This window comes from Serinus canaria, chromosome 1A (genome assembly GCF_022539315.1).
Source record: "Serinus canaria isolate serCan28SL12 chromosome 1A, serCan2020, whole genome shotgun sequence".
Taxonomy (NCBI): domain Eukaryota; kingdom Metazoa; phylum Chordata; class Aves; order Passeriformes; family Fringillidae; genus Serinus; species Serinus canaria.
Window position 1 is genome coordinate 7,176,330 of NC_066314.1, and position 20,870 is coordinate 7,197,199.

The 20,870-nt window shown below is 42.1% G+C and overlaps 1 protein-coding gene across 1 annotated transcript; it reads left to right on the top strand.

Annotated features, from left to right (window-relative positions):
* The first annotated feature begins 8,066 nt into the window (after positions 1-8,066).
* On the top strand, positions 8,067-20,356 carry HSPA14 (heat shock protein family A (Hsp70) member 14). The gene is made up of 14 exons (XM_050987358.1): positions 8,067-8,177; positions 8,296-8,376; positions 8,475-8,557; positions 10,322-10,370; positions 11,074-11,167; positions 11,289-11,379; positions 12,491-12,595; positions 13,168-13,329; positions 13,692-13,847; positions 15,049-15,151; positions 16,676-16,888; positions 17,309-17,482; positions 18,338-18,408; positions 19,695-20,356. The coding sequence occupies exons 1-14, from the start codon at positions 8,121-8,123 to the stop codon at positions 19,771-19,773; spliced, it is 1,518 nt and encodes a 505-aa protein (XP_050843315.1). The 5' UTR covers positions 8,067-8,120; the 3' UTR covers positions 19,774-20,356.
* The last annotated feature ends 514 nt before the right edge of the window (positions 20,357-20,870 follow it).

The window sequence follows — 20,870 nt, forward strand, 5'->3', positions numbered from 1 at the left end:
GGGCATCTCGCTCTCGTTTTCGTTGTTCTATCTGTTTCCGTAGTTCGGCCATAGTGTCAACTACTACCCCTGTATGGTCTGCATAAGTGCAACATTCTTCTCGTAAGGCCGCACAAAGCCCTCCCTGTTGTAACAGTAATAGATCTAGTCCCGCCTGTTCTGTAATACTACTTCCGAGAGGGATCTTACCGATTTTACCAACTCGGTAATAGCAGTATCGATCCTGCTTAAATCCTCGTCTACGGCGGCGCGGAGATTCTGCATGCCTTGTTGTTGATTAATCAACGCTGCGGCTCCCGTTCCTATTCTAGCTCCGCCTACACTTAGCAGAACCGCCACTGTGAGTACTGTAAGCGGCTCTCTTTTAGCTATGTGGTATTCTGGGGTGACTTGATGTTCTAGCACATATTCCCTGGGATGATATGATATGCGAGGGACAATTAGCACTTGTATACAGTACTCCCAGCTCTCGTTAAACCGTTCAACGGATAAACAGGGGGTTACACCAAGGCTGTTACATATCCACTTAGTGTTAGCGGCTGGGATGAGCCATTGAGCTGGTTTCCCTGGCCTTGTGATGTTAATTGTTCTGTTGCACAAGTGCATCAGCTCATGTGGTACTTTTCCTACACATGTCCCCTTCCCACTTACTTGTTTTAAGGTTATTCCGGGGGTGTCAGGGCTATCTCCCCTTTTCCACACGCATGCCCCAGGGTTACTCCCATTCACTCGTCTGACCTTTTCAGGGGATCCTATAGCCTCGTAAAAGGGCGGGTTCATCATATAGCAAAGCCAACACCCTTCTGTCAGATTCGGGTAGGTATGGTTCAAGACAGCAAAGGTAGCTTGCATAACTTCCCACAGGGCACTAGATTTCCGGAGGGGTACCGTTGATTCATTATATGCACTCTCTTCTTCTGTTGTGTTTACCGGGATACCACTTCCCTTCGTTTCCTCAACAATTACTAAATTAGGGCCTACCAGGCTGCTGTGTGGAATTGGTTCTTTCTTAATACGAATTAAATTCCCTTGGTCAAATCCCTTCTGCCAATGCCTAATTCCCCAGGTTCTCCCCACCAACCATCCTGCGTTGTCGGGCTGGGTAACATTAAAATGAAAATATATACAATTTCCTCAACAATGTTGCTGTGATCCAACACACCCGGGAATCCACCCCGCCGGTTGTTTGCAACCAAAAGGGCCTTAGCCGACCCTCAGATACTTATCGGGTCTGCCTCCTGGGGAAAATCCAAATGCTATAGTTTCACATCCCCAATATGCACAATAGAGCTGTCCAGGGGAGTTACAATACGCCTTCCTGAGGTTTGATGCTGGACACATATAAAAAGATGTTATATTCAAAAGCCGTCCACAAGAGGGAGCTTGGGTCATATTGCATATTCCAGCAGTGAAACTTGGTGCCTGGGAAGTGGTAACAGATTGGAGCTCATATAAGGTGTCGTGGTCCCCCATCTGCTCAAGGTCCACTTAAAGGGCTCATGTGAGCCACCCACATGACAAGGGCAAAATAGCAAAATCATGCATAGAGCTAGGTGGTACCCTTTGTAGGAACTTCTCCTTTCTTTATTCCATGCCAGATTACCCCGTCTACCCGTTTCATTGTTATTCTCTTCCGATTTACCCAAATTAGGCCTTCTTGTCTCAGGTGCGTATCTCCCTTCAGGTGCATCTCTCCTTCTAGAGAGAGAGAGTCTTGATTCCCCACTCGGTATCTCTCTGCCTCGCCTGTCAACTCGTTGGCTACAAGCTACAGGGTAATCCATCTTCGCGGCAGCAAGGATACTCTTCAGGGGAAGAATTCTCTCGTGCCCACTTGGATCTCCGGGTACTCCAATTTCTATCTTTTAGCCGCGGGATATCGCACCTGAGTTTTTTAAGGCGCTTCCGGCACTTGACTATAGTTATATCAGTCAAGAATGGCCCCGGGGGCTCGTTAGAGTGATAACAATGAAGCTCGGGATTTATCCCTTTTGTAAAAATTTCCCAACAAGCAGGTGTCCCTGCTTCCAATTCTTGGTTGGCTACCTTCCAATTTAAGGTTTCTTCCGTAATCTTTCCTTGTGCCCTCCAGCACTGCTTGCACACACTGCGAGGGGCCCTCCCCTTCCTACAATGAGTCCACCATTGCTCGTTACAAATTTTACAGACAAAACATACAAACAGGTAACAATTACAGTCTAACCAGCTACACTTTACTCTAATATCTTCGTGTTCCGCATGTGTTTCCCCCACCCATGCTTTCCCTTTGCATTCTAATCGAATGGGTCGATAGTAGGGTTGTTGGGCGAATTCTTCTAGGTATTTACAATATCCAGGGGCCTCAGAGTCTCCCAAAAACTGTTTCTGTAACACCCAGTTGTCCCCTACCCATATATCTCCCGCTCCCCTAGGGTCCATTAGAGTTGTGAATTTCCCGCCGTAAGGTGAATTTTAAGTCGCCTGGATTCCCTTTCACCTTCCAGTTCTTCCGGTTGAATTGGGCGGGGTCTATTGGTCCTTTGATCCTACTGGCATGTGTCCATCCTTGTTCTGCGGTTCGGATCGCAGAGTCTGTAGTGATCAGGACCAAGTATGGTCCTTCCCACTTCGGGGTGAGGGAGTCTTCCTTCCAACTTCGGATCAGAACCCAGTCGCCAGGTTGTACCTGGTGTAACAGGAGATCTAAAGGTGGTCTTTGAGCCCACATCCCTTTTTCCCACAATTTCTTTCTATAACCCATTAGCACACTAAGGTATTTATTAATACTTTGATCAGAGATGTTAGGATTAGATTGAGTCCTTTCAAGAGAGTATGGCATCCCATACAACATCTCAAATGGGGACAGGCCCATGTCAGCCCGCGACTGGGTCCGGATATTTAGTAATGCTAACGGTAGGCATTTTACCCAGGACAACTTTGTTTCTAACACCAATTTTGTAAGCTGTTTCTTAATTTCCCCATTCATCCTCTCAACCCTTCCTGAGCTCTGAGGATGCCATGGGGTGTGTTGTTCCCACTTAATACCCAAAACTTCTGCTACTGATTGGGTAACCTTTGAGGTGAAATGCGGTCCCTTATCGGAATCTATAACTTCCGGTACCCCATATCGGGGTACTATTTCTTCTAGCAAAAATTTAGTCACAGTTCGGGCTGTCTCCCTGGTCGTCGGGAATGCTTCTACATAGTGGGTTAGATGATCTATTATGACTAAAAGGTATTTAACTCTTCCCACCTTGGGAAGTTCGGTAAAATCTATCTGCAAGTGGGCAAAGGGCATTTTTGCTACTGGTCTTCCTCCCAGAGGTGGTTTTCTCAAAACTTTCCAATTTACTCGCAAACAGGTGGGGCACCCTTTAGTAACATTTTTTGCTAGGTCAATCAGGCCTATTGTCATGTATCGTGTCCCAAAGTGGTCCGCCAGCCCTTGGGCGCCCCAGTGTGTCTTTTGATGTATCTTATTGAGGATTCGACGGGCAACCGCTTTCGGTAATACTTCTCGCCCATCATTCAGCTACCATTTCCCCGCCACCTCATTCACCCCTAACCGTATTAGCTTCTCCTTTTCTTCTTGGGTAAACACCATTTGTTCCTGGTGGGTGTTTGCTACATCCCCTCTATTTTCCCGTAGGATCAAAGTCTTAAGTAGCGCAGCCTTCTTTGCTTCATTGTCGGCCGCATTATTGCCCCGACTCTGGTAATCCAGCCCCTTCTGGTGTCCTCTTATGTGGACTATTGCTATTTTCGCGGGGTTTCTCAAAGCTTTTAATAGATCCTTTATTAACTTTTGATGGATCAGGTCCCTCCCTTGTGAGTTCGTTAGGCCTCTTTCTTCCCATAATTTCCCAAAGGTATGTACCACTCCATACCCATACTTAGAATCTGTAAATATGGTACCTTCTTTCCCTTTTAATAATTCTAGTGCCCTAAGAATGGCATATAACTCGCACGCCTGAGCAGACCAGGTTTTGTCCAGAGCCCCCGATTCTACCACGGTCAAATCTGGTCCCCCTATTATAGCATATCCAGATCTTCTCAGGCCATCTATGACTCTAGAGGAACCATCCACAAAAAGTTTTTCCCCAGACTCTAATTCCTCCTCTTCAAGATCAGGCCTAATTTTGGTCTGTTCCTCTATGGTAATCACACAATCATGGGTCAATGGCCCTGATTCAGGTTCTCCAAATAGGAAGGAGGCAGGATTCTGCAGCGAGGTGGTCTCTAGTGTGAAATTGGGAGTTTCTAATAAAATTCCTTCATATTTCAGTAGTCTAGCATCTGATATCCATTTATCCGCCTTCTGCTGCATCACCCCCCGAATATTGTGTGGAGTCAATACCTTCAGTGAAGCATTGAAGGTAATTTTCCTAGTTTCTTCTACTAACATTGCACACCCCGCAATGATCTGCAAACAGCTCGGCCATCCCCTACTCACAGGATCTAAGATTTTTGATAGATAGGCAATGGGTTTCTTTTTCCCTGCCCATTCTTGGGTAAGTACCCCATAGGCTACCCCATCTGAAATATTAACAAACAGGAGAAAAGGTCTCTTTAAATCAGGGAGACTCAGAACCGGGGCGTGAATCAGTGTCTCTTTCAATTCTTGAAACTGCACTTTCTCTTCCTCTGTCCATTTAAGGTGTCCACTCTGAGTCAATTTGTGATATAGAAATCTCGCCTTTCCACTATAGTTCTCAATCCATTGCCTGCAGTATCCCGTAAGCCCCAATACTTGTCGGATTTGTCTCTTATTCTGGGGTAAAGGAAGGCTCAGGATGGCTTTTATTCTCTCTGGGTCGATTCTTTTTTCACCTCTTCGCAAGTAATGCCCCAAATATTTAACCTCTTCTTCAACAAACTGCAATTTTGCTTTGGACACTTTCAACCCTTTTAATCCTAGGAAGTTTAAAAGCCTGATACTTTCCTCCCGGACTTGGTTTTCCTGCTGACCCGCAATCAATAGATCATCTACGTATTGGATTAATTTTACCTCAGGGCCCGTGACATAGTCTTGCAGGATTTGTTCTAAAGCTTGCCCAAAGAGATTGGGAGATTCTGTAAACCCCTGGGGAAGCACTGTCCATCTTAGCTGCTGTCGCCTCCCAGTGTCAGGGTCTTCCCATTCAAAAGCAAAATAGTCTCGACTAGCTTGATCTAAAGGGCATGCCCAAAACGCATCTTTGAGGTCTATTACACTATACCATTCGTTTTCAGGCCCTAACTTACTTAAAAGAGTATAGGGGTTAGCTACAACTGGGAAGCGGGCAACTGTTCGCTTGTTAATTTCTCTCAAGTCATGGACTAGTCGATAAGATCCGTCAGCTTTCTTTACTGGTAATATTGGAGTATTGAAGGGTGACATGCAGGGTTCTAACAGACCTTTTCCCAATAGTCTCTCAATTTCCGGCTTGAGCCCCCACCTCCCTTCAAGCGGAATAGGGTACTGTTTTATTCTCGCTGGGACTTCAGGGTTTCTAATTTTAACTGTAAACGGGGTCATTTCTATTTTACCTACAGTCCCAGGATTGTACCATACCTCAGGATTGATCCTTCCTTCATCCTCCAGTCGGAGGGGACAAAGTCTGATCTTCAATTCCTTTTCTACTACTTCAGTCTTAATTCCCAATTCTACCATCAGGTCTCTTCCTAATAAATTATAATCAGCCTCCGGTACTAGCAGAAATTCACCCACCCCCATTTTTGTCTCAGATTCTACCATTATCTCTTTGAGGACCGGTACTTCGAACGGTTCCCCTTTTGCCCCAACCACTGTAGCTGTTTGTTTTGATAACTTGCAACCTTTGGGCAGAAATTGGACAGTGGATCGTTCTGCCTCTGTATCGACCAGGAATTCCATTTCCTGACCCTGGGGACCCACCTTCAATTTTATCAAGGGCTCCTTATGATGTTTCTGGGTCCCCATAAGATAGAGCCCCTGACTCCCCTAATCATCTTTAAACTCCTTTTCGTCCCGAATTCGGACGCGGCACTCCCTTTTAAAGTGTCCTCTCTTCCCACAGTAATAACAAGCTCCTTCCTCCATCTTTTTTCTACCTTCCCCGTCCGGATTCCTTACTACCAGACGCCCCGGAGGGGGCCGCCTTTGTCTCTCGTCTACATTCTTAGTCTCTCGTACCGCAGCAACCATCATCCTAACCTGGCGCTTCTCGCTCTCTGCCTCCCTTCGAACATAGACTTTCTGAGCCTCTCGTAACAACTCTGACAGGTCCCTATCTTGCCAATCTTCCATCTTTTGAATCTTCTTTCTTATGTCCTCCCAAGATTTAGATACAAAATGTACCTTAAGGACCGCTTGCCCCATTTCACCATTCGGATCTAACCCTGAGTATAGCTGAAAATTCCTTCTCAGCCTTTCCAGCCACTCAGTAGGCGTCTCATCTTTTTTCTGTCTCTCGTTAAATGCCTTATTAATATTTTGTCCCCTAGGAACAGATTCCCGTATGCCTTCAATTAGTATAGTCCGGAAGTCCCTCATATTGGCTCGATGAGCCGGGTCCTGGTTGTTCCAATTGGGATTCTGTAAGGGCCATTTTGTATCTGCTGGATTCTGGGAATTCCCTGGCTGGGCGTCCCAAACTCGCATCCCCGCTGTCCTAATCATATTTTTTTCCTCGGTCGTAAAGATGATGTTCAGTATGGACTGTAATTCTTCCCAGGTATAAAACTTGGGACCCAAGAATTGGTCAACCCTCTCCGCCACTCCTAACGGGTCTTCTAATAAATGTCCCGTCTCCTTCTTAAATTCCCTCACATCCCCTGAACTAAGGGGAACTGAAATAAACCCGATGCCGGGTTGTGGTCCTCCCATGGGCATTTCCCTTAGTGGATATAGTTTACCGCGCGTCTGGCTGCGTGTTACTGGACCCCTACCACCATGGGGCTCGGCTGCCTGTTCTTCGTCCGATCCGGAATCCTCGTCTGACTGAGATGGGGGGGCATTAGGTACCGGGGAAACGTTCGGGGGTACATAGGGAGGGGGTGCAATTATGAGATCCCCGGTCCGTTCTTTCTTTTTCCCCCTCAAGCTATTCTTCCCCCCCCCCCTCCGCCCCCCCCCCGGTTTCTCGGAGAGTTTAAAAACAAACACTCCCGGGCGCTCAATCCAAACATGGGCATAGTCACTCTCCTCAGGATTCACAGGCTCCTTGCTATTTACCCATAAGTTCAAAAAGTTTTTTACCCAGTCTTCTGATGACCCAAATATAGGCCAAAAAACATTCTTGGAAATCTCCTTTCCTCCCCACACTTCCACATATCATCTTAGCTTTGTCCTTCCCTGGGGTTCCCGGGTAATGTTTCCAATTTTCTAACATAAACCCTAGTGGGCTATCCATTGGGGAGGGGGATTTACTCTTCCACTGCCCCATCTTCTTCCGGAGTGCCTTCAATCACAAAACACACAAACGCTTCCCCTGTTTCGTGGCCCAGGCCCTCGCGGGCTTAGGGAACCGCACTACTGAGGGTCACACTCACTTGGGGAATCTGGCTGCCAGTCCCCCTCTCATATACTCACACACTCACCACACTCCGGGATCCCTCCCCCACCCAGACGGATTACTGTATATTTACGCGTCCTGCGTCTTCGTCTGGACTTTGTGCACAAACTTTGAAGGCGGACCCTGGGCCCGTTTCCTTTCCTTTGCTTTCCGTCCACCTTTTTTTCGGTTCGTCGGTAGGGACGAAGGGGAGACCCCCGCTGGGTTCACTCAAAAGAGTGAACATGGGGCGCCTCCTTCCAGAAAGGGGCCACCCTGGTCCACGATCCGAGTCACGGCACCATAAACCACACGCACACTTGCTGCTTTCTCCGCTTTGATCTCCATTCTCTATTTTGATTTCTCTATTTTTCTAGTTGCCGCCCTTTAACTCCTATTTTCTCGCCGCCGCTGCCCCAGGTTACCCAAACCCTCACGGAGCCAACTCAGCGCCGCTTCCCGCCAAAACCCGCGCGCCTCGCGCGCGCAGTCTGCCCCCGTTGCTATGCGCGATGACGCCACTCTCTCTGCTTTTTCTCATTGGCTCCTCTCCCGGCGACGGCGCAGCGCGGCGCGGGATTGGCTGGGAGCGGGCTCGCGCGGGGCAGGTCGGGGCGGGCGGGGGCAATGGCGGCCATCGGGGTGCACCTGGGCGCCACCTGTGCGTGCGCCGCCGTGTATAAGGTGAGGGCAGCGCCGCTCGGGGGGCCCGGGTAGGGCCCGCTCGGCCGCTCTGGGGATCCCCTCGGCGGTGCAGCCCCCACGGGCTCACGGCTGTGCCTCCCTTCCTCTGTTCATCCAGGATGGCCGCGCCGACGTGGTCGCCAACGACGCCGGGGACAGGGTCACTCCCGCCGTCGTGGCGTTCTCGGAGAGCGAGGAGGTGAGGCTGCCTCTCCGCGGGGTGCGTGGGGAGGAGGGGAGGCGGCTCTGCCTGCTACTCGGATTTTCCTTTCTTGTTTTTATTTATTTTTCATTCAGGTTGTTGGCTTAGCTGCGAAGCAAAGTCGGATAAGAAATATTTCAAACACTGTCGTGAAAGTAAAGCAGATCCTTGGGCGAAGGTAAGAGAATGGGCTTCGAAGCGGCAGCGAGAAATCACAGAATTCACAGTGACTGAGTTGGAAGAGACCTTAAAGATCATGCAGTCCAACCATGCCCCAACACCTTGTGAAAAACGCCAATAACTTGTTTTTAAAATTTTAAAAAGCTTAATAGGAGTAAAATGATTATAAAAATAGCAATATAATTAGAGTAATAATAATTTGGACAAATTGGATTAGGGCAATATTAGACAATAGAAACAAAGAGTTATGGACATCTGGGTACCTTTTCTGGGCAGCACAAGCCCATAAAAGGACCCATGTTAACAGCGGATTAACCCTTAAAAACAATAGTCTGTTGCATATTCATACACCTCATACATGATGCATAAATTCCATTCAAACAAAGGATTCTGTCTGGGCAGTGTCAGCTTCTTTCTCTGAATCCTAACCAGCATCCTCGTGGCTGAGCAAGGCAGGATGAAGTTCATTTCTGATAATGGAGCAATAAATTCTTTTTCTCTGAAAGTTTTAGGTGTCCTGCAAGTCCTTTCTTCAAAAAAAGTATCTGACATAGCATAGTTTGTGTTGTAACATTTTGTTACAACCTAAATCTATATTTAACACACTACTTAAGAAAATTAATACAGCATAACTTTCTAACAGAACTCATATCATATTCATTTTCATAATTGCAAAAAGCCAATCATAAAATACCCATTTTTCACAACCTCAACTAAACCATGGCACCAAGTGCCAAATCCAGGCTTTTCTAAAACACATCCAGGGATGGTGACTGCACCCATTTTATCCTGTTTAAAGCTGGTTTAGCATCTTAGCACTGATACTGAAAACATCTCTTTAAAAATCGTTCTGTTATGGAGTCACTGAAGGGTTTAGTTTGGAAGGGATTTTAATGATCACCTCCCTTCTAACCCCCCTGCCATGGGCAGGGACACCTTCCCCTAGATCAGGTTGGTACTGTGAGCTTCTCAGCCTGTATTTTCTTCCTGTAGCAAAGAGATGCTTGTGAAAATAAAAAAGTAGAGGAGAAAAATTGTATTTTAGGTCTCAGCTTGTCTGTGAAAATCAAGTTGTGAAATATAGTAGCAAGTTGCATATATGCTTTTCATACATACTTAAGTTTCTTAAATAGGATTTTTTTGTCATCCGATTGCTCTTCTGTAAAGTCCACTGTGGTTTTGTTTGCATGAAACTTTGTGTTGCTTCTATTGCAATAGTGAAACTATTCATTACTGTTTGTTGGGATTCCTGTTAGAGTAGCTGTGATAATTTGCACTGGCATTTACAGTGACAGTAGAATTAAGCCTCTTGGGTTGCAGTTAACATCAGAGATGTGACAAAACTTTTTAATGGTGACCCAGCTGTGTGTTACACCCTTTCATTGACAGGAGTTGACAAGATATTGCCCATCCTGGTGTATTTCTCAGCACTTCTCAGATGCAGAACTTCACTGAAATATTTTATAAATGTTCATGGGGGATAGCAGGTTAAAACAATGTGTTGGGATTTTCTTCTTTTATTGTAAGTAGTAGGTATTTTTTGAATCATAAGTTTTAGGAAAGGAGAATGAAAAATGCCACCATTCAGAACTGATGGGTTTTCTTCTATTCTATGAATGTATCTGCAGAATGAAAACAGGAATTTTTGGTTCAAGTATAGCTTGATGTGTTGGAGATGTTAAAAGCTATATCAGCAAGATGCATTTGTGCAATTAACCTTGAATGCATGATTGATTTTGTTATTTTGAATTTTTATGGACAGCTCTGGTGACCCTCAGGCCAAGAAATATATTGCAGAAAGCAAATGCTCTGTGAGTATAATGATTTATATAATTTTTTTCTTTGCTGCTGTGTGGAATGTTTCTGTTTTTATCCAGTTGATAAGCATGTTCTGGGGTCTCCCAGCATAATATAGTTAGTTCCAACAGAAAATTTTTTTTCTCTTGGCCATCCTCCAAACAGGTGAATCCTAATGTATTTAGGTTCTAGCATTGTGGTTTTTCTTAGAGCTGGTGGAAGATACTCAAGTTGCAGCACCTTGTGATTGACATCTTTAACAAGTTGATTTAATCTCAGTATTTAGTTTACATAATACTGTCCTTGTTGCTAGAAAATTTACAAAACAGGAGAAAAATTATCCTGGAAAATGCATTCATAACAAAAGAGTGAGTTTTCTGCTGTTCATATTGGTGTGATTTTATAAATAGCTGGAGTTTTTCTTATGGAATAAAGCCAGGAGTGTACTTTTGTTCTAAGCATTGCTTTTGTACTCAGGAAAACTTAATAGAAAGTAGAAGTCTTGACTCTTTAAATTCTTAAATGTCCCTGTTGTCATATGCTACAGGTCTTTGATAAGCATGTTGAAAGTGTTTATTCCCTTGTAATAGAACACTAATGCAGAGAGTGTTTACACAATCCAGTGCTTTTTACTTTAAACAGAGCCTAAATTAAACATTATTTTTTTGTTATTAACCAAATTGCTGTCTAACAAAGGTGTGTTGGTTTTTCTTACAGATAATTGAGAAGAATGGGAAACTTCAGTATGAAATAGATAACAAACTTATTAACCCAGAAGATGTGGCAAAACTAATTTTCAGTAAAATGAAAGGTATATAATAATTACATTCATTGACACATTTTAGCTTTTTAAACTGTCTTTATTTTTAAGATGTCATTTTTTTTTCATATTTTGCTTTTAATCACCATGCTCTGCCTGTGTTTCTAAACAGAGACTGCCCAGTCTGCATTGGGTTCAGATGTGAATGATGTTGTTGTCACTGTACCATTTGATTTTGGAGAGAATCAGAAAAATGCCCTTGGGTAAGAGCATTGAGGTTTTTCTGTTATTTATGTGCCTAAAGCAGATGGGCTGGAAGATCGGCAGTGGGAATTCTGCTGCTGCACTTCAACTTATGACCATCAGTCAATATATTGGGATTTTATTTAAACTAGGAAAATATGAAAGCAAGAGAATAAATCCTGAGTGGCAAACTTTTAATGGGAATTCGCTGATGTGACCAAAAGGAAATTCTGAATCACTGAAGTGAGAGGAAATTTCAGTTTCATCAAGATAGAACCTCATTTCAGATCAGAATCTTCAGTGATCCCTTTGAAATGCAAATAGTTTCTCACCCTCCTCCATAATTTCCCCTCCCTGCCCTCCATACTCCCCAGAGTTGTGCTACATGGCCTCTTGAGCTCTGCTTTGTCAGAGTGCAAATTTGGAATACATACCAGTTTTCTACTTGGAAATTCTGTTTGGAAATACTTTTGCTCTAACAGTTCCTCAGCAGGAAAACATAAGTATGCTTAAAGCTGAGCATAAATGGCAGCATCTGTTTTTGCTTTCTGATATGTAGAAGCCCTTGTATTTAACTGTCATGAAAGAAATAAATAAAGCACACCTAAAAGTTGGTCAGAAAACAGCGAGCTGGGGATTTGCAGTGTCTATAATGAAACATTCCATTGCTCTGGTATAACTTCAAAGTGAAGGAAACAAGTTGTGGGGTATTGCCAGGGTTACTGAAGTTTCAAGAAAACATGTAAGTTAAATGTTAATGCAAGTGAGGCACGCTAAATTAATTTTGTTACGTGTTGAAATAATGTACCATAGAATTTAATACCATTGCTGAAGATAAGTTACCAAGTTTGATTTAAGGTGAGGTGTTGTTGCAGGGTATTTTGCAGTTTTTATGGGCTATGGTCTGATAGACCAGTGTTTTCTTTGACAGTGACCACACAGCAGATCCAATTATTTGAAGAACACAGTAGCAACTGACCTTGGTACTTTTTCAGTCCCTCAGTTTTGTTAATACCATGCTATAAACAAGGTCTGATTAGGTGGCACAGGTAGTTCAGGTGAAATCTTAGTAGTGTGTGACTATAGTGAGATCATTAAAGTAAAATGAAATGCTGTTGTGGCTCATTGCAGGGAAGCAGCTGCAGCTGCTGGGTTCAATGTTATGAGACTAATTCATGAACCATCTGCAGCTCTCCTTGCTTATGGAATCGGCCAAGATTCACCCACTGGGAAAAGGTAAAATCCTAATATTTTACTTATTTTTAAGCTGCTGTACTTAAATCCTGTGAAATCTTAAGTGAGGGAATGCCATGTTGCCTTAGCACAAGGCTTGTTTTGCTTTTTTTCTCTCAATCAAGACAATAAGCATTTAGAAGTTGTAATTTTGTAGTGTATTAAATCCCTTTGCTTTGGTCTTTATATTTTGAGAATTCTCTTTAAATATTTGTCCCCATTTTCCAACTTTCTGTTTAATAAGCTGATTGGGTTGAAGAAAAATGCATTGCCTTTTAAATATATTTTGACATAGCTGGTTTTAATTGTGTGAGATGGGATCATTTTACATGGGCTGGAAGAACTAAAGCAGAGCCCCTGGGTTCAGTGGGTGCCCCTGGTTGTCTTTTTGAATACATAGATAGTTCACTTTCAAAATACTAAAGACTGTTGTCAGTTTGAACTTTTTTATTCTTGTGTGGTGTTTCTTTACCATTCTCATATACTTGTCTGATTAAAACTTTCAATACATGGTGGTAATCTTTTAACAATGTGTCAAAATTAATGCTACTTTCAACATTTTTTTAATGTGGCAGCAACGTGCTGGTGTATAAACTGGGTGGAACATCACTTTCTATCACAGTCATAGAAGTAAACAGTGGAATATATCGTGTACTTGCTACAAACACAGATGACAGCATTGGTGGAGTTTGCTTCACAGAAGCTCTAGCACAACACTTAGCTTCTGAATTTCAGAGGTAAGATATGAATTCCAAGCATGTTGCTGTTAGGACTTTAAATGGTTCAAGTAAAGATGATGCTGAAGGAGCAGTCTGACTGTCCCAAACAGGAGGAAGTCTTTGGAATGCCTGGGAGGAGGAAGACTGGGAAATGCCTGAGTTTGGGTGGATGTTGCCTGAAGTTGGTGTTAAACTGTAAGGGCTCAGCTGTGGACTCTGTTGTGTCAAGATGTGTGCAAACTTTTAGTAATGACATTGTAGTTAATACTAAAATGTTTACAGGAAAAAAGTGCAAGAACTCTAACCTGTTCTTCCTTTCAGAAAGTTACCAGTCAAATTCTTGCCTCTTTAAACTGGTATAATCTTTTTTTTTAATATAGGTCTTGTAAACATGATATTAGAGGAAATCCCAGAGCCATGATGAAGTTAATGAACAGTGCTGATATTGCAAAACACTCATTATCAACCCTGGGAAGTGCAAACTGTTTTGTAGATTCATTGTATGATGGATTGGATTTTGATTGCAATGTGTCCAGGTAAAGCAGATCCTGAACCTGCTGAAATCTTTCGAGGTGGTATTATGGATATTCAGTAAGCTTTGATTTCTGATGGTGTTTATTTTAGAGAGGGAAGTAGGATTGAAGGCAAACCTGCTGTTTCATGTTGATGGTTCTGTTATGCTGCAATCTGTAGGGGTCAGGGCAGTCACAGTAACAGTGTTGCCCTGATGGTTAGAGAATGAAGTGCAAAAAGGGCACAAGAAGACCCCATCTTCAGAGTCTGGTTGTTGATTGGTGGGGAGTAGAGTCAGGGTGGCTGTTTCCTTTCCCTTATTGTTTTTGTTGTACTTTCCTTAAAGAAAAGATGGCTTGTGGACTCTTGATCTAAATGAGATCCAGAATGGTAGGAGTCCTGGAAGTCTTGATGTTGCTTCTCAGTGAGAGCTGGAGTAGAAAGACATTTTCTGTCTTTTTGTTCCTACTGCTGTGTCCTACTCAGTCTCTTTTCCCTTGGGATGATCACTTACTGAGATTTTTAGCTCACTTTGATTGCTCTTCTAGGCAGCAGCAGCTTTAGCAAAATGAAACAGACTTTTCCATTCCAGAACTCCAGCAGTTGGAGCTGCTCAAATAAAGCACAGCATGTTTCAAAGTGTGAGAAGCAATACTGTATAAATGGGGTCAGCTCCATTTGGATCAAGATACCAATCCTGTGCATCAGTGTTGCAGACTTTGATTTGTGGTATTCATGTAGAGTAGAACTTCCTTTGCAGGCTTGAAAGAGACAAAAGCAAGCATGAGTTTGTTTTTGAATTTGCCTTATCAGCTCCCTGTGTGAAAATCAGGACACGGCTTGATTTGCCTCTGAAAATTGAGTCCTTGTATTCGTTTTACAGATCGTGAAGCAATTCCAGAATTTTTCTTTATTTTTTTGGCATGAGTCAAGACAGCAATACTGGTGTTGTCAAGACAACAATACTGGTTTTTTTTCTCTGGAGTACACTGAAGAATGAATGTGCATCCATGTAGGTGGTGTTGATGGAACTAATAGCACAGAGACTTCCACAACAACAAAATTGCTTGAAGATTAATAATGGGAAAATACTATTTTTTTATAAACCCTTAGTACCAGCTGGAGAACTAAAGTATATTCTAAAATTTTTTGTTCTTCCATTTCAGGTACTTGTCTCTAATGGATGACATGATCCTTTTTGAATGTTTTATTTTTCTCTTTTAGGGCCAGATTTGAACTTATCTGTTCTTCGCTTTTTAGTAAATGTGTAGAAGCAATTAAAAAGCTCTTGCAGCAAGTTGGATTTACAGCAGATGACATTAATAAGGTAATAATAGAAATTATGTGTCTGTAGGATGCTTCCTTCCACAAGAACAATGCTTATGGGACCTGTTTTCCTTGCAGACTGAGATTATTTCATTATATATTTAAGCAGTTTTGACTGGGATCCAACAAAGTCTATAGATTCAGGATCTTTAGAACTGCTGTATTTGCTTTCATTTCAGGTGTCTGAAGTTAAGTATAAGGCAGAGTCACATTCAATTGTTTTTACTGCTGCATATTGAGTGGTGGGGAGGATTTGTCTCCATTTGGTGTATTTGTGTAACTGCCCAAATTCAAGCTGAGGAGTACCTTCCTTAAGTTCAGTCTGTGGGCTTTGTTCTGCTTTCATTGAACTTTGGAAAGGGTTTGCTGACACTTGAGAAGAAAGGCAGAGTTTTGACTTAAAGTTGAACAGATCACTAAGTGTCCACTTGGTGCTTGTGCTCCTCCTTGCTGGTTTGAAAACTAAAGGAGGTGCCAAACCAGAGAGTGCTTTAATCCCTAAGATGTGAGCAAGGCAGCAGACATTAGTGGTTTAATTCCTGTCTCTCTTGCCTTGGTGTAAGAGAGGAAATTCATCTCACCCCCTTTGTACCCGTGCTTGGCAAATTCTGGCTGGATTCATTGCTGCCAGAATTGGCTCTCAGGTCTGCAGCTGAAGCTGCCTGGTGCTTTCAAGACACTTGATGCTGTTTCAGACTTTTAATTAGTGTTTGTTGTGTCACATCTTGATTTCTCTGATGGATAATGAAGTATCCCAGGCCACTGTTCAAAGAATGGCTTTTGTTTTCTGGTGGCAGGGGTTTTTAGGTGGCTTTTAAGGCTCTTTCAGGCTTTAGTGCTTTGGATGGAGAGCAGTGGAACACTTTAAATGTAAAAATAAATAACATCAGAGTTGTAAATTAGGTTTATGTTTTACATGAGGAAAAGTGGGAGTTAGCTTTGATTCCAGATCTGGCTGGTTTCAACAAAGTCTCTGTAATAAGACTTGGATTTATGGATAAAACCTGACTTGCTCCTTCCTAAAGGTGCGTGATAGAAGGGTGAGTGGCAAGCAGCACAAGTTACAGCATGGGGAAATTTTAGATGCCAGGAAAGGAATGTGTAGTATGAGGGAAATCAGATGCTGAATGAAGGGCTTACAGAGTCTGTGGAATACAGTATCTGTGGAGGAAAGGTCCTGAGCAGCCTGTTGTAACTGTGCCTGGTCTGGCCAGGAGGCTGGACTAGATCACCTCTGCAGGTCCCTTTGAACCTGAGGGTTTTTTTATGATGAATTTTTCAATTTTCAAGGTGTCACTTTATTTAGGTGATTCTTGCTGTAAGAGAAAATTTTCAAAGACATCATATTTACTTTAATTTCAGAAACAAAAGTATCAAGTCAACCAAAGATGGCATCAATTTTTATTTCAACAACTGCAGATGATAAAACATCCAAGAGCAGTTTTCATTTTTGCAGAGCAGAGTGTGACCTGTCTGTTTTATTTCACAGACTAAAGATTTGAAATTATTATGATGTGTGTTCCAGGTAGTTCTTTGTGGTGGGTCTGCTCGAATCCCAAAGCTACAGCAGCTGATCAAAGATATTTTCCCAACTGTGGAATTACTGAATTCAATTCCTCCAGATGAAGTTATTCCCATTGGTGCAGCCATAGAGGCAGGAATTCTGCTAGGGAAAGAGAATACCTTGTTAGAAGAAGATGCACTCATTGAGTGTTCTGCCAAAGATATTCTTCTTAAGGTAAGGCTGAAATTAGAATATTAGAAAATTTTTCTGCTGCAGTGAATATATAGCACTGATTATGTGTGATTGTTGTTAGAGAAACAGCATTGGTTTATTATTACTTCTACAGGTTTGCTATAGATTAGCAGTGGTAACTTAGGTTACCACTGGTAAGTTATCATGATAACTTCAGCTTATTGACAAAAAAAATGACAGGAAAAACTGATTTTAAGGTGTGATAGATTGTATCTTTCCTATGTTGCAATAGCTGGACTTCTCATTTGTAGGAATGGCAGGATTTTTACTTGCTGGGATGGTAAATGTGACAGAGGGAAGGAAGCTTGGACTTATTTTCTTGTGGAGCATTGTTGTAACACTTCCAGCTCAGTGAAGCACTTATAGAAAAACATGAACTATATTATTTTTTTCTTTTTTAAGGGAGTAGACGAGTCAGGGGCTGACAAATTCACGGTGCTGTTTCCATCAGGGACACCACTGCCAGCTCGAAGGCAGCACACCCTGCATGCTCCTGGAAACATTTCCTCTGTGTGCCTTGAGCTGTATGAGTCACTGGGGAAGAGTCCCCTGAATGAAGAAGAGAAATTTGCACAGGTGAGTGTGTGCAAATTCCTGTGTATTTTCCAGCAGCCACCTGGAAAAAAAAATGGAAACCAATTCCACCAATACCAAAAGTTGCTGTTAAAAGATTACAGTGACATGCATCTCTTTGGTATTGATACTTTAATTTTTCTTCTGGACATGCAAAATATTGAACTACTTTGTAAAGTACTGAAGTTTCCCTTTTTGAGTTCCTAAATGGATGACAGGATTTGACACTTGGCACTACTGTAATAAGATCACCTGGGATGAGAGATCTTTACCAGTTATTCCAGTCATACACAGATCCTTGAACATTTTAAAAATAAAACTGATGAAGGAAATGGTGTAGCTAATGTGTTGATTAGTTTTTGATCTTCCTAGATGGACAGGATCTTGTTATTAATAATTGAATTTGATTTATCACAGTGGTAAGATGAAATTATTTTATCAAGTGAGGGTTTAAAGTTGTTGTTTAGGAATCAACCTACAGAGAGAACACAGCTCTTCTGAAACAGTTATGATGTGCTTTCCTTGGAAAGCATCAGGGAAGGGGCAGATGTGTCTGAAATTGATGAAATAATTAGGAAGATTGTTATTCCACCTTAATTCTGCCCAAATTTCTTTAAAGGGGATAGGGAACTGATGTTACCTAATAATTACAGTACTGATTCTAAAGGACACTGTGAGAGTGATAGGTACTTCAGCTATCTCAGGGATACATCCTGAACCAAAACAAAAACAATAGTGCAAATAGCTAAAATGCATGAATTTTCACATCTTAGCTGTTGTGTCACTTCTCTTGCACTGCTGGACAAGAACTTGAAGAACCTACTATAATTAAACTTTCTTCTTTTTTTTTTTTAATAGATTGTACTCCAGGATTTAGATAAAAAGGAGGATGGCCTACATGATATACTAACTGTTCTCACAATGAAAAGGTACCCAAAACACTTGTTCTGCTGTTTACCCTGCTATGTCACACTTCTGACAGTCTTTGCTCCTGTTACAGAGTATTTCAGTTTTTTTGAGAAATTTCAGCATTTCTTTGGTCACAGGGCTGTACAGTCCTAGCAGGGGTGAATTCTGTAGAAATGTGGGTTTTCTGCAGTACCTTTGGTGCTGTCATTGTTTGATTTTTAAAGAAACAAAGTTTAATACAATTGTGTAGATTATTTTTAGCAACTTCTGAACCATTGATCAGTTTGACCATGTATGAGAGCAGTCAGATCTCAGACTTCCTCTGGAAGTGGGTTGGGTAGCTTTGCTGAATGTCCACACTCTTGGGAAAAATTGAAGGAGATTTTGTCTTTTTTAGTTGTGAAGGATTGTAGAATTTACAGTGGCTCTGTCCTTTCAGAATTAGGGTTGTTAAACAGAGAGACAATGCCACAGGAAATTTCTACTTGCTATTTAAGTTTCAAAATAGTTCATTTTCTTACGTTAGCTATCAGGTGTATTAATGCCTGTTAATAGACCTCACCTAAAATGCCTAGTTTGTGATACAGAGATTTATACTGAGCACTGATAAGGAAAACATTTGGGGGATTATAGATGCAACTCTATCACGGAGAAAAACATCATTATTTGGAAGGAGGTTTAAGGAATATTAAAGTGTAAAATGCAGAGGAAGTTTAGTAGACAACATCTACTTGTACCTAATTTTATTTTCTGACTGTATGCATAGCTGAAGTAGGGCTCAGTACTGTTTCTTAAGTCTTGGATTTTGACGATTAAGGTTTTCCTTGTTGAAGAAGATCCTTGGAATTTAAAGACTACTTACTACTACTACTACTTACTACTTACACTTTTGAATTTGACTTCAAAAGTCAAATTCTCTTGCTATGACAAGACATGTTTATCAATCCACTGTTCTTACTCAGTTCTCACAAGGAATATTTTGAGTAATATTACCACATATTCTCTTTAGAAACCTGTACAAAATAAATTGCAGCATTTAAATATGTTCTTTGATTAATTCCAACATATGTAGAGAATATAGATGCTTTAAGGGCAAGAAGTGGCTATAAAAACAATTACTAAATTAAGTTTAATTTCATAAACCCATTTCATCTGTGTTGAAGCATGTTTGTCCCTGGATATTTTGATGCTGATCTATCATCCTTTCATCTGTGTGAAGACTGTTGTTTATCCTCTCTCGCACATGCAGTAACATAGTAAGTGTTTTGTTGAGATAATCCTAAACATAATTCTCTCTTTTATCTAGGGATGGGTCCTTACACGTCACCTGCACAGATCAAGATACTGGAAAGTGTGAAATCATCACTGTTGAAGTGGCATCATAGGCCATTTTGGAAGGCAGCGTTTTTCTAACTTGATTTTTGTCTCTTACTGGCTTTCCTGCCAAAGCAGTGACTCTCTGATGTCTCTCATGATTCTTAGAGGGCTGTAATAAACTAAAATGCCACCAAGTTATTTTGCCACCAAGTGTGTTTAGAGTGTGGTGCAAAACGTTTGTCAAGACCTGTGAATGCAGATCATTGAATTATCAGCATTTGGTTTACAAAATGCAAAGCACAAACGTCTGTGGTTCAGCCACAAGCATATTACATAGTTTGGAGATTTTTCCTGACTAATCAGGTCTTGTACCCATTCAGTCAGTGCATCTGTGGCTTCAGTAGTATAGCTTTGAACCAGTGAGAAGGAGACTGGTGAAAATCCACCCTCTGGTAATTATACTGGAATGCTGTGTGGTCTTGATACTGCCCAAAACCGTGAAGGTGGAGCCCATTTGCTCTGGCTTCTTGAGCAGGTGAATTTTTTTTCAAGAGTTTTTTTTCTGTAAAATGGTTTTGTCATGTTACCCGAGAAATGCAAGAGTTAAGTGTGCTTATTTATATGTTATTAAAAATACATTTTTTATGCAGATCCTGACAATCTCCCTAATGTGTGGTACTGTTTTAAATCTGTATTGTCATACATTTGTGTGGGTATAAGCTGGCAGGCTTTTTCAATAACGAGATGGAGCAGGCAAGTGTGGTTATGGAATATGAGGGTGTCAGCCTAAAGTGCAGTTAAGGGGCAACAATTCAGTTGTTACAACCATGTGTTACATAAAACATTGAAAGTGTCACAGAAGAGCCTCAAGAATTAGAGAATACAGCAAGGGATACCAGTCAGGGTTTGCAGAGGGCTGTATTCCATTACCTGCCTGAAAGGAGCCCTCCTGTCAGTGGTTGCCTGGGAGAAAGAGCCCAACAGGATGAGAGGCTGCTGACTCAGCTGTGACAGGGGAGGTTTGGGTTGGACAGTGGGAGGAATTTCTTCACATTAAAGGTGAGTAGACATTGAACGGGCTGCCCAAAGAAGGTGGTGGATGTTAAATTAAACAACCTGAGGTGTTCAGTGAAAGCCTGGACGTGGCCCTCAGTGCCATGGTCTG

Bases quoted from the DNA above. Each gene is read 5' to 3' on its own strand.
- HSPA14 (XM_050987358.1), top strand. From the start codon at position 8,121: ATGGCGGCCATCGGGGTGCACCTGGGCGCCACCTGTGCGTGCGCCGCC. The intron at 8,377-8,474 runs GTGAGGCTGCCT...TTTTTCATTCAG, and splicing joins CGTTCTCGGAGAGCGAGGAG to GTTGTTGGCTTAGCTGCGAA. The intron at 12,596-13,167 runs GTAAAATCCTAA...TTAATGTGGCAG, and splicing joins GATTCACCCACTGGGAAAAG to CAACGTGCTGGTGTATAAAC.